Source organism: Musca autumnalis, unplaced genomic scaffold (genome assembly GCF_047663935.1).
Source record: "Musca autumnalis isolate F117 unplaced genomic scaffold, ASM4766393v1 scaffold_1, whole genome shotgun sequence".
Classification (NCBI taxonomy): Eukaryota; Metazoa; Arthropoda; class Insecta; order Diptera; family Muscidae; genus Musca; species Musca autumnalis.
Window position 1 is genome coordinate 253,446,161 of NW_027411644.1, and position 14,330 is coordinate 253,460,490.

The following is a 14,330-nucleotide window of genomic DNA, read 5'->3' on the forward strand; positions in this document are numbered from 1 at the left end:
AAAAGCTATATTCTTTAGTCTCTTTTGCGCCCGTGCCACCGTAGGCAAGGACTAGTAGACCATCAATCCCACTGCAGGGTGTTCTCTTATACCGGATTGACCCAAAACCACAGCGTTTCGGCCAGCGGCTGCCAACCTATGCTGCTACAACAACAAATAGTAGACCGTAAATGTGTATATTTTAGAATAGCTTGGTTTAGTTTTAGGATGCGGAGCTGCTGTGACGGCAGCCACTTCAATCGTAGATCTATAGGTCGTCATCCTGAATATTTAAGAATTAGATGTATAGAAGATGAACTGTATTTTAGTTGTAGTGATGATTGATGATGTGGTGATATTGTGATTGCGGTGATGAAGGTGTTAAAATGATGAATATGCAAAAAAGGCCTTATTCCTAGTTTAGCTATAACTGTCGGATAAATCTGAAATTTTTACCATAGATAGATCTCGATGCCCTTATTACGAAAATATAAAATACATAATATTTTACCGGCGGTCATAACCGGTTATTCGATTATTTGAACCGAAATTACGGGTAAAAAACGGATATATAACCGGGTTTTATGAACCGATATGAGTATCAAATGAATGCTTAAAATGTCACTTTTTTAATGATTTATTTTCTGTTAATATGCTAAAACCGTTTACTATATTTTTTGCTTAAAAATTCTGGTAATTATTAAAATTTTAAGGAAAAATACTTACAATTTTAAATAAACTGTTGTCCGCGTAGCTTAAATTTGAACCCGTCCATTGGAGAAAGTCTTAAATCCCCTGCCAAAGGCCGTCTACTTAAGAAAACTTACAATTTTAAAGAAACTTTTGTCCGCGTGGCCGAAATTTGCACCTGTCTATAGGAGAATGTCTTAAATCCCCGGCCGAAGGCTGGCTACTTAAGAAAAATTAAAATTTTAAAGAAACATTTGTCCGCGTGGCTGAAATTTGCACCCGTCCATAGGAGAATGTCTTAAATCCCCGGTCGAAGGCCGGCTACTTAAGAAAAATTAAAATTTTAAAGAAACTTTTGCCCGCGTACCCAAAATTTGCTCTAGAATTGTAACATTTCTGGATAGGTGTTTTCCTAAGCTTTCTTTTGATACCCAGAATACCCGATTATATATCCGGTTTTTTACCCGTAATTTCGGTTCAAATAATCGGATAACCGGATCGGATAGCCGACAAAATTTTATATATTCATAATCAGGGCATCGAGATCTATCTATGGTGACAATTTCAAATCGATCGGACGATTATAGTCAAACTAGGAATGTTCCAAAAAAGAAGTGGTTGTGGTAATTAATGCTTTGATGCAGATGTTTTGATTGGAGGTGATGGGTTGATGAGGATCGTAGTGGTTGTGGTGATGATTGACAATTTTTTTGGAAAACTCGGGCTATTAATTTGAAGATGTTTCGATGGGAGTTGATAAAGGATCGTGGTGTGTGTTGTTACAAAAACTTGGAAAAAATATATGATCGGTGTATTGTCTATGACATTAAAATTTTTCTAGTCGATTTTAATGTGAAATTTGGAAAGAAGAATATTTCGGCTGAACAGTCGGGAAGACAGTCTCCTTTTAACACAATATATAATAAAACAAGGAGATTGATAGACTTCTCCTCGGCAAAAAAGCTGCTAGCAGCAACAGATCTATAATATCAATACAGATAAAAAGAATAATAATTAAGAAAGTATCAGTCAGCTGTGCCGATAGATCTAAACCCTCAGCCTCTGACCTAAAGAAAAGAAGTAAACAAAAAACTTCGGACGTCTATAGGTTTTTTTAGTTTTTGGAAAAAACTTGTCCCAAAAAATTGTACCTTCGTAAGCGCAAACACAACATTTTAAAAACAATCCCAGACGAGTACTTGAACTACTCTTTCCAAACTTTGTGTAGAAGGTACCAGAAAGAATTTATTCAATATTCGGACATAATCCGAGTCTGTAAGAAATAATACGAAGTTCGGACCAAATCGGTTTCTACCTTCGAGGCTTAGGTTACGTACTTTAGTTTGTACCCGCAGCCTTTTTTGAATTATTATCCCAGAAAGTATGGACGTGGCCCCGAAAAAATTGCGACGTAGTAAGAAGAATTTATTGCAAAAAATTTAAAGACCATCCGTGGTGAACTCGTTATCGGTAATTTTCCAAATGTTGTGTGGAAGGTACACGTTACCGAGCCGACGATTTTGGCGAAATGTTTGAACTTTTGTGGGGGAGGGGATCGATATGGCCTATCTTCGAACTTAAACTAAGTTTGGTCAACATATTACTATAGCCAAAAGTAGATAAAAATCGGTTGTCCCCTCGAGACCTATGGTGCACACCAGACAGATGGACAAGCATGGCTAAATAAACTCACATATTGGTGGGTGTGTGGGTTCGAGTCGTCGGCTTTCCTTTTTCACTTGCATTATTGATCATCAAGCTCGATTCCAACGAGAAATTAATTCTAATAAAAATAAACTCCAAATTGTCTGAAACGGACTTCGTCCAAACATACATGGGGTCGAAAAACCATTATTTCGATTTTCGAGATATACCCACCCCCATCGTGTTTCATATTGAAATAAAATAAACCCAAAAACCAGGACTTAAAAATTGTACTGTTGTCATATAAGTCAGGTAGCCTTCGCGGGTGGACTAATGTCAATCACTTCCTCTAATCAGGCATTTCAGTTGACCACGGCAGATTTTTGAGGGCTTTTGGGCCATTATGACATGTGTTGTAGTCGATATATCCCGAGATATTGGCTTCTGAATTTCACAAAATACCCTCGTTTAAAGGTCGGATACGTTGAAAAAAAATTCAATTCACAAGAAAATTGTTCCCGTTCCCGTATATTTAGGGACAAATTTATATTTTAAAAAAAATTTCCGCGTTCATAAATCTACGGCCGAAGGCTGGGTATTTAGAGACACATTTTATAGTATATAACACTGTGCAACATTTTCAATGTAATTTTGTGCAAACAACTTCTAATACACCTGAAGATCGGCTTTACCACCCGTGAAACGTAGTGTAATGGTTGGATGCGTGGGACTTCGGTAGACTCCTAATTTTTCAATGTATCTCTAAAGGCCTTACAGCTCAACTCGAAAGAGAATTAATCAAATATCACTATAAATGGCCTTCGCCTTAATAAGGCAAAAATAAAAAATAATTTCAGCATGAGCCAGGCTGGGATTCGAACCTGGGTCTCCGACAACTGAGTGTCAAGGTTGCCGGCGTCTTAGCGTTCTAAGCCACCATCAACTTGTCAAATCTTTAGTAGACAATAATTGATGATCACATCAAAAATAAAAATCTTCTGATATAGAAGAGCAATTACTAATGATGTAGGAATAAAACTTACCATAGTATTTGTGAACATTGAAAAATGGGATTACCAAGCAGGACTATAGGAAAAGTTTGGAGTTTCAATTAACTGACATAATTTCGCATATACATTTATCTAATGAAGTTTCCAAGCTTTGCCTTCGTCTGCCACAACAACAACATCCTAATACACCTGAAGATCGGCTTTACCACCCGTGAAACGTAGTGTAATGGTTGGATGCGTGGGACTTCGGTAGACTCCTAATTTTTCAATGTATCTCTAAAGGCCTTACAGCTCAACTCGAAAGAGAATTAATCAAATATCACTATAAATGGCCTTCGACTTAATAAGGCAAAAATAAAAAACTTCTAATGCGGTTTTTATGAAAGTACAGACCCAGTAGACAAAAACCCTCTTTGGGTTTGGTTTTATTAGATCGGGTGCGGATTTTATGGCCCTATCTAAACATGGTTAAATATTGACTTTTTAAAGCAAATCTGTGCTATATCTTTAAAACCAATACGAATCTTTCCATGACATCCGCAGCAAACTTGTAGATAAGAACAAGAAAAAGATATTTGGAAAAATAATCAACACGAATAACCTCATTTATTGCCTCAAATGTTATAATATATCTAACAATTCCGTAATTTGTATATATTTCGCAGCGTATCTCCAAAACGGTTAAATTTTTCGTAATATTATATTTGGAATATTCGCTGAAATGTAATACACAACTCTTCAGAACATTTCATTGCTGTAAAATGCGTCTATCGCGTTGTTTCTAGCGTATTTTTCAATAACATTTTGAAAAATATATAAACAATACATTGAAATTTCAAATATGAGAACAAACAGCCTGTGTGCACGTTGTTTGAAATATGTTTTGTAAAAAGTATGATATTAAATCCCGCCTAAACAACATGAAATACGTGTTTTACAGTTTCAGAATGTTCTGAAGAATTGCTAAGCACATTATTTGGAAATTTTTTGCGAAAGGTTACTTGGTTCTATTCTCAATAGTTTGGCTGTAACTGACCATGATTCTAGAAATTATGTAAACTTCTATATATTTTATCACTTTTGATGCGCTAGTTGCGATTTTTCCTAGGTAGTCTATTTGACACTTAAGTTCTACTACTCTAGGACTACAATATTGTTGAAGACCGCAAAACAAAATTCTTATTAGTTTCTGAGATAAAGCCTGGATCAATCGAAAAAATTGCCGTTTTAACCCGGTATAGATGAGGCCATAAAATCCAAACCCGATCTAAAAACACGAAACCCAACAAAGGGGTTTGTAGTCTCAATATGTACTTTCAGAAAATACCCACTAGAAGTTGTTTGCATTTTCAGTGTTGCACAGTGTAATAGTGTATTACGTAAGCTTTACAATGGTATTATATAACATATTAGCATTATTGTGGGTGCAATGGTAAGCACACCCGCCTTGCACACAGAAGGTCGTATGTTCGATTCCCCAGCCAAGCAACATCAAACATTTTCAACGGTAGCAAAATACCCCTCAGTAACGTTGGCGACATTTTCTGAGTATTTCAGCCATGTAAAACTTCTCTGCAAAGTGGTGTCTTAACACATGCCGTTCGGCAATAAACAGTAGGTCCCATATCATTGAGCTAATATGAATCGGGGTGCATTCATTGATATGAGAGAAGTCTCCCTTGTCCCGTATGGGATGTTGATGGAACAATTATTAGCATTATCCGTTAAAAATGCCAATTTATGAACCAGGTACTTTTCGGAACTTCAAAGATGCATATGTCAGGAAGTATGGACTTGTCCCAAAAAGACAAAACTGTGATAATGTGTTTGAGAGAATGTTTGAGAGATTTTTTGCTCCCTCCTCTATAACCCCATTATTCAATTATCCATTTTTATACCCTCAGCATTTATGCTAACGAGGGTATATACACTTTCATACGGGCAAAATGAGCCTCATCGAAATAATGGTTTTAGACCCCAAGTATGTTTGGACGAAATGTGTTTCAGACAATTTGGAGTCGATTAAGCAATGTCCGTCCGTCTGTCTTTCGGGCTGGTGCGCACGATAACTCTCGAACGGATGAACCGATTTGGCCCAAAATTTGGCTTTCGCAATATTTTGTCCAAACTTAGTTTAAGTTCGATGACGGGTTATATCGGTCCACTCCTTCCGGTACCACCCCCACAAAAGTTCAAAAATGTTCGGAAAAATTGTGCGCACGATAACTCTTGAAGGGAAGGACCGATTTGGTCCATACTTTACGCATCCTAATATATCTACCATATATAGATCAGGTTTGAATATGGACTATATTTTATATTTGTCCATTCCCTCGGGTACCTCCCACACAAAATTTCGGATAAGTTTACTTTAAGACCTGCTCTTCACTAACTTTGATTTCTGTTTAAGCAACTTTCAATCGCCACCATATCGTCGGTGTCATGCTTATGTGTTCCATACGCCATTTTAGACATTTTGAGATAAAGGTACTTTACAAGGATTCGAACCATGCTCTTTCAGATTTTTTTGTCGGTTTTTCTCTATCTCTTATAGTTTCTGAGATATTCAGATGCCAGTATGTTCCATATCCGCTTTGTGACCCAAAAAATCATGTCGTTTTGTTCCATATCCATAAAGCCTGTCGTATGGAACAAAACAACTTTGAACTTTTTAGTTCCATATCCATGTCGTTTGGCGTATTGAACAAAAAGAGACAAAAACGAATTGTTCCGCACCAAAAATGATGCCGTTTGGAACAAAAAATTGCCCATTTGTGTCAAGTTACGGAAAAGTGTGGCGTATGGAACAAATTGTTTTAAAGGACTTGGTTTAAAAACTGAAGAATAATAGTTTCTAAATCCAAATATTGTTGAATATTGTATTGTTATATGAAAACGAGAATATATCAACCGTTTAAACTAAAAATCCATAGTATAAAGACAAAATTTTGATGTAAGTCCACAAAAATATACACAAAAACGTCCATTCGACTTGAAGCTAACCGACTACAAAAATGGTATTATAAGAAAATCGCGTTTAAATGTTTTATGTTACCTTAGAAATGCAAAATATAAATCCGTTTTGTCCGATCGAAATTTTTACCACAAAAAAATAGTTATAAGTGGGGGAAATCCCTTAAATAAATGTTTTAATAAACCTATAATAATGGTCCTTATTGTATTTATATGAGAAAAATAAATGTTTCATTTAAAGTCCTGATTTTTAAACTCCACAGTAGCACTTCATATAAGGGAGGTGGAGCACGATTGATAAAAAGTGTTTTGGTTGAAATGTGACAAAACGTGTTCCATGTGACACAAGCTGCCAAAAACATGAAAAAAAGATTCCATGGAATAATTCAGAAACTTTTTGCAATTATAAAAATTTGCCATAACTTCTAGACTATCACAGATATCTGACTAAATTAAACTACTGAAATATTCTATGAGTTTAGTTAAGTAGAACTGAGCTCTTAAAGTATTGGATTATTGCACCATTTTTATCATGTATGGCCTTAAACATTAACTTGAGTTTTTCTCGAATCAGGCAAATGGCGTATTTAACACTTAAGCATGACACCGACGATATGTAGTAGCTGGAGAGCACAATAACTCTCAAACTGATAAACCGATTTGGTCCAAAATTTGGCCTTCGTCGTATTTTGTCCGAACTTAGTTTAACTACTAAAATGGTCCATATCGATCCTCTCCCTAGGATACCTCCCCCAAAAAAGTTCAACATTTGTGTCCAAGTGCAGTTTAGGGTCTGTTCGGAGATCTTTTGGAAATTTATACCAATGATATTCTTTGTGGTCCTGTTTACAGCCATGTTATGTTTTTCGTGGACAAGTGCATGTTTCCTGGCATACTTGTCCAACGGGTGTACGATAGCCCACTGAAATGACTAGTGGCCGCGATATCTATCGAAAAGATATGACTCTCAAAAGAAGATCCACTTCCGTAATGCACTATGTCGGTCCATTCCCTCCTCCGCAAATTTTTTGAACTTTAATCTTAATCCACATTTTTGTCGGCAAGTTCAAATGTCCAAAAAGTGCCACAAAATTCTGAAAAGACCCTAAATACATTCGATCTGAGGGTATATCTCTGCCGGCTAAGCCGACTCATACTTTTTTACTTGTTCGGTTACACTTTTGGACAACAAGCCAACGCTCGCAAAAAAAACGGACATAAACTCTATGAAAATCTCCCAGCTAATTGATAACAAAAATAAAGTGGCTACTTTACACTACAAGTATGCACCGATTGTTTTTAAATGAATGGCAACTCTATGAGAAATGCAGTCATACGGTTGAGTGTTCCATTCCATTTATCTCACGCAAATCAGTTTACATATTAAAGAATTGCAATAACCAGAATTTGTTTATTGCAAATAAAACAAAAAATATAACAAACATTTTGTATAAAATTCAGTAGAAATAAAAACCCAAATAATTGTCTTTCTACTTTTAGAGAAAATACAAAGAAGTTGTCAACAAACATAAACTTGAATGACCTCTATGAAAGACAACTGAGAAATACAACATTAAAACACTTGAAAGTAAACAACAAGTAGAGATAAGCTGAAGACAAGTACAACTTGCACTGTAATACAGCAATTTCTTTAAAGAAAATCACATCAAGTGGCGACCAAGTGAAGCAGAGAGAAAAAAAATGGTTCTTAAATTTGCAGCAAATTTAAACTTCCTCTTTACAGAGGCACGCACTATTGCCGAAAGAATTTCCTTGGCCCACAAGGCAGGATTTCGTGCTGTTGAAATACCCTATCCAAGGTCAGAAGAATCGGCCGTGGTGAAGGCAAAAGAAGAAACCGGTATACATGTTTCCCTACTAAACATTGCATTGGGCTCAAATGAATTACAATTGGGTGCCACAAGTATTCCAGGAGCTGAAGAGCATTTTCAAGAGCATTTAAATGAAACCATACAATTGGCCAAACAATTGCAATGTACAAAAATACATATAATGTCCGGTCTTGTGGGTGAACATTCCCGTGAAGAACATTTGGCAACTTATATTGCAAATTTAAAGTATGCTGCCAACACTTTGGCCCAAGAAAATATTGTTGGTGTTATTGAGCCAATTAATAAATATTCCGTACCTTCTTACTTTATGAATTGTTACGATTTGGCTGTAAGCGTTTTGAATGAAGTCAACAGCGATAATCTGAAAATTCTTATGGACATCTTTCACAGACAACTGATTAGAGGTGATCTGGCAAATGGATTTGCTGAACTATCAAAACATATTGGTCATATACAAATTGCCCAAGTACCGCATCGTCATGAACCCGATCAAGATGGTGAATTGGATTATCGTTATGTTTTTAAATTAATCGAAAGGCTTAATTATGATGATTGGATTGGTTGTGAATATAAACCCAAGACAAATACCACCGATGGCCTTAAATGGTTGAACAAATATAGTGTACATCTTTAAAGGAATTTTATGGTAATTTAAAAAAGATGTAAATATTTTGTATAAATATATGTATGTACATCTTATTGTTATATTAATCTTTGTTAGTGTTAGCAATTTAGAAGGAAATTTAATAAAAAGTCGAGCAAATTATAATCAAAAATGTTGAAACTGATTAAAATTGTTTTATATACGGGCCAAAAAAATGCTATTTGCATATACAAAATTTATGCCTTTTACATAAATTCTTATGCAACAAATATTTCAATACTCGTAATAGGTACAAAAATGTCTGTATGTACAACTTTTCTGTTTAAAATTCTCTTGAGACAAGTCAATAAAATTGAGAAGTGTAAATGTGAACCTAAACCGAAAAAAATTTTTGTTTACCTCCAAGGAAGACTTAATACCAACTTTCAGCCATTTCGGCGGGATATATTAAGGCCACAACCTTCAAAATACCGGAAATCGGGAGGTACCCTTCTATGGGGTCAATATGAAGACATGGACATCTATCGAGAAATTTCAGGTGAAAATTGTATAGCGCCAAGGAAGACCTAATAACAAATTTCACCCATTTCGTAGGGATATTGAGGCCACAACCTTCAAAATACCGGAAACCGGGAGATATGCTTCTATGGGGTCTATATGAAAACGTGGATCTATACCGACAAATTTCAGGTGGAAACTTTTATACCCCCAACGGAGACTTAATACCAAATTTCGTTTTATGGGGGCTACATATAATAAAACGAGTTTCTGTCTAGTCAGATTTTCTCTACGACCATCCTATCCATACATACATACATTTGCATAGAATTCCGCGGTCTAGTCATAACATGGGGAACTGCCTTTAACACACGTTAAAGGTAGTGAGCTAACATGTGCCGCGCGTTCACCCATAAGAACGTTAAAAACTTGGGTTTGGGCATCGGGTTAGTAACCCTTCCCTAGAAAAAACAGCCTACTATGAAAAAACGAAAGAAAAGAAAAACAAACCCCTCTAAAGTTGTCGAACCCCGCAAACGTTTTAAATACCATGATCTGCACCTGGAATGTTCGCACTCTTTATAGAGAAGGTGCAGTCTTCGCATTGGCAGACGTACTTGAAAAGTACAAGGCCGATATTACTGCCATACAGGAAATACGATGGATTGGGAAAGGCGTCACAACAACACCTAAAGGTGAGGCACTGTATTATAGCTGCCATGACGTAAAGCATGAGTTTCGTTGCGGATTCGTAGTTAGTCGGAGACTAAAACATCTTGTATCCAGCTTCACCCCAGTGAATGAAAGACTTGCTGCAATTCGAATAAAAGTAAAATTCTTCAATATTAGCTTTATTTGCGCTCATGCTCCCACTGAAGAAAATGACGAACAGACCAGAGATATATTTTACGAGCGCTTAGAAGAAACATATGACCGTTGCCCTGCCCATGACATTAAAATCATTCTAGGCGATTTTAATGCCAAAATTGGAAAGGAGAATATATATGGCCCAACAGTCAGGAAATTCAGTCTCCACAGTGAAACATCTGACAATGGTATGAGGCTGATAGACTTTGCAGCTGCAAAAAACATGGTAGTTAGCAGTACCAGATTTAATCATCTCGATATTCATAAGGGCACCTGGCTGTCTCCAGATCAGAAAACGAGAAATCAAATTGGTCATGTTGTGATAGATGGAAGACATTCATCGAGCGTGTTGGATGTACGATCGTTCCGAGGCGCAAACATTGATTCGGACCACTACCTTGTTGCAGCAAAGGTACGCACCCGCTAAAACGTAGCAAACAAAGTACGAACAGACACAACACGAAAGTTAGACATCGGTAAGCTGCAATCACAACAGATAGCCACAGCATATTCCACTCAACTAGCCCAGTTGCTTAATCAAAGCACTCCTCATCCCGATAATATATCAGCGCAATGGCAAAGTATTGCCCACTCCATGCAAACAGCCGCAAAATCGATACTTGGATACCAGAGACCTCCACCAAGGAATCCATGGTATGATCAGGAGTGTCGTGCTGCCACCGAAGAGAAAAATGCGGCATATAGGGCTACTTTACAATCCGTAGCAACGCCTAGCGCACGAGAAAAATACAGGGAGAAAAGGAGAGAGGAGAAACGTCTTTTCCGCAGGAAAAAGAGAGAGACGGAAAAGCGGGAGTGTGAAAAAATCGAGATGTACAGGAGCTAGAATGAAGTCCGAAAATTCTACTAAAGAGTCAATTCGAGATAATTGGACCATACCAATGCGGCTTTAGACCTGGCAAGTCCACCATTGACCAGATATTTACTCTGCGGCAAATCCTGGAGAAGACCCAAGAAGTGCAGATCGACACCTACCACCTTTTTGTCGATTATAAAGCAGCCTTCGACAGCCCGCTGAGTTCAAAGGTATTCCAAGCCATGTCTGAATTTGGTATCCCCGCAAAGCTCATCCGGCTTTGTAAAATGACTTTGACTGACACGAGGTCCTCAGTTAAAATAGGAAAGAACCTCTCCGAAGAGTTTGGTACCAAAAGAGGTTTCAGACAAGGAGACAGCCTTTCATGTGATCTCTTCAACATCCTGCTGGAAAAGGTTATACGAGAGGCAAACGTCAAAAGAAGTGGCACAATCTACACCAATAGTCACATGTTACTTGCTTATGCTGATGATATAGACATCGTGGGCCGATCAGTAAAAGAAGTAACTAATACCTTTATAAAGGTCGAAGGAGAATCTGCTAAAGTGGTTCTGGCGGTAAACGGTGAGAAGACCAAGTTGATGGTGTCGACGCGCAATGCGTCCATTGAGCTCGGACCGACAGTGGAAGTTGGTTCCTATAATATTGAGGTAGTAAAAGACTTTGTCTACCTCGGCACCTCCGTAAACACAAAAAACGACATCAGTTGTGAAATAAAAAGAAGAATTGTATTGGCCAACAGATGCTAGTTTGGTTTAAGTAAGCAGTTTAGAAACAAAGCCACATCTCGTCAAACAAAAATAACGCTCTACAAAACACTGATACTACCCGTGCTGATGTATGGCTCCGAAGCCTGGGTACTTGCGCAAGCAGACATGGCAGTGCTTGGTGTGTTTGAGAGAAAAAACAAGTAAAAAAGCATTAAGTTCGGCCAGGCCGAACTTTTCATACCCTCCACCATAAAATATTCATTCCTGTCCCCAACTTTAAGTGAGTACGTTAAAATGTCAGATAATGTACATAAAATGCTTCATTCGGGAGGTCCTTTTTTATGGTGCCTATATCTAACTGTTGACAATTTTTGGTGGGCTAGAAATTGGGAGGTACTGTTATATAGGGGTTATAATAAAACATGGGCCTATGTTGACAGTTTTTGATGGGAGCCTTTAATGCCAAATAGCTCCTAATTCGGTTAAAAAATTTATCTAGAATCCTCAAAATATCGAAAATCGGTACATAACGTGGGAACTTCAAATGTCATTAACAGCTAGTTCGGAGGTATCTGGGCTATACGAAAATATGAACTTAAATGAACAAATTACAGAAAGTTCGTCCAAAAATAAAGCTAAGGTACGGAAAATCGGGAGGTTTGTTTTGTGGCTATACAAAAACATGGACCTACGTTCGGTTAAACATTTTAAGTAAAATCCTCAAAGTACCGAAAATCGGGAAGTATCGTTATATTGGGGCTATGTTGAAAATTGTTGATGCAGATGTGTGGTGACCACTACAACCTTCAAATGTCAAACTACAGTTAGTTCTGTTAAAAATTGTAGCTAAAATTGCCAAATTACTGAAAATTGGGAGGTACCGTTACATGGGAGCTATATCCGAACATGGACCTATGTTGACAATTTTTGATGGAGAGGTGTTGTGACCACTAAGAACTTCAAATGTCAAATTACTGCTAGTTCGGTTTTATATTGTAGGTAAAATCATCAAATTACTGAAAATCGGAAGGTACCGTTATATGGGGACTTTCTTGACAATTTTTGGTGGAGAGGTGTGGTGACCACTAAGAATTTCAAATGTCAAATGTTCAAATTACAGATAATTCGGTTAAAACTTGTAGGTAAAATTCTCAAAATACCTGAAATCGGGCGGTAACGTTATATGGGGGCTATTCCAAAACATGGACCTATGTCCACTAGTTATAAATGTTTATTGACATTTAAGAACCCTAAATGTCAATTGATAGCTAAATCGGTCTGAAAATGTAGATAAAAACGTCAAAATGCCGTAAATCGGGGGTACCTTTATATGGGGGCTATACCAAAACGTGGACCTAGGTCCACAACTTTTGTTATATAAGTTTAGTTACACTTAAGAACCCTAAATGTCAAATTATAGCTATATCGGTCTGAAAATGTAGCTAAAAACGTCAAAATACCGTAAATCGGGAGGTACCGTTATAAGGGCGCTATACCAAAACGTGGACATATGTCCACAACTTTTGTTGTATAAGTTTATTGATACTTAAGATCCCTAAACGTCAAATTATAGCTAAATCGGTCTGAAAATGTAGCAAAAACCGTCAAAATACCGTAAATCGGGGGGTACCGTTATATGGGGGCTATACCAAAACGTGGACCTATGTCCACAACTTTTGTTATATAAGTTTATTGACATTTAAGAACCCTAAATGTCAAATTATAGCTAAATCGGTCTGAAAATGTAGCTACAAACGTCAAAATACCGCAAATCGGGGGGTACCGTTATATGGGGGGCTATACCAAAACGTGGACCTATGTCCACAACTTTTATTATATATGTTTATTGACACTTAAGAACCCCATATGTCAAAATATAGCTAAGTCGCACTGTGGGTGAAATCCAAATCTAGCAGGGAAAAATTAATAACTTTTAAACTAGTTAAGATAGACTCTTGAAATTTTAATCATATGTTTTTTATGACCGTAGGCCCCATGTTATGGAATATGGTCTATATTGGCCCACATTTTGGTGTAGATCCCATATAACGGTACCGCCCGATTTTCGGCGTTTTGAATAACTTTGCTAAATTTTCTGGCCGAATCAACTGTATTTTGTCATTTCGGATTCCGTGAGGTCAAAAAACTTCTCCACAAAAATTGGGGACATAGATCCACGTTTGGTTTAGCCTCCATACATAGGTATTGTCCGATTTTAGTTATTTTAAAGTTTTTAACAAATTTTTCTGACCGACTTAGCTGTATTTTGGCATTTAGGGTAACCAGTGGCCAAAAAAACTTCTCCCAAAAGAAGTGGAGGCATAGCTTCACGTTTTGGTATAGGTTCCATGTAATGATATCCAAACTAAACGACTTTTTTACTTCAAAATAAAATGGCGATAAAATGAAGAGTTGCAAATAGTAGCAGTCGGAATTTTCGGAGTAATTACCTCGGAGTATGTATTTTAAGAAAAACAATATTCGGAAGTGATCCCCGGTTATCCCCGGTTAGTTGTACTTTATATAAGATACTTAAAGACGAAAAGTTGTGTCTTAATAATTAAAGATTATTTTTTTGAATATTTACAACAGTAAATAATTTTGCAATCACTTTCTTTTTAAAGCAGCACATCCAAACTGTTGAAAAAAATTCAATTATGCACT

General features: G+C 37.0%; 2 protein-coding genes across 4 annotated transcripts in view; one reads left to right on the forward strand and one right to left on the reverse strand.

Moving 5' to 3' along the window:
• Gip (hydroxypyruvate isomerase-like protein Gip) overlaps positions 1–8,925 on the forward strand; it is a 53,166-nt gene extending 44,241 nt beyond the window's left edge. The window contains exons 1-2 of one of the 2 annotated variants that reach the window (XM_073960771.1): positions 7,626–7,744; positions 7,797–8,925. In XM_073960771.1, coding sequence (XP_073816872.1) covers positions 7,998–8,783 — 786 coding nt within the window. In that variant the 5' untranslated portion in view covers positions 7,626–7,744; positions 7,797–7,997 and the 3' untranslated portion in view covers positions 8,784–8,925. Of the gene's footprint in view, positions 1–7,625; positions 7,745–7,796 lie in introns of those variants that run through there. The other variant, XM_073960772.1, reaches the window with a different exon arrangement.
• The window catches only part of Doa (CDC like kinase darkener of apricot), a 470,031-nt gene that overhangs the window by 450,545 nt on the left and 5,156 nt on the right, over positions 1–14,330 (reverse strand). The window lies entirely within an intron of this gene.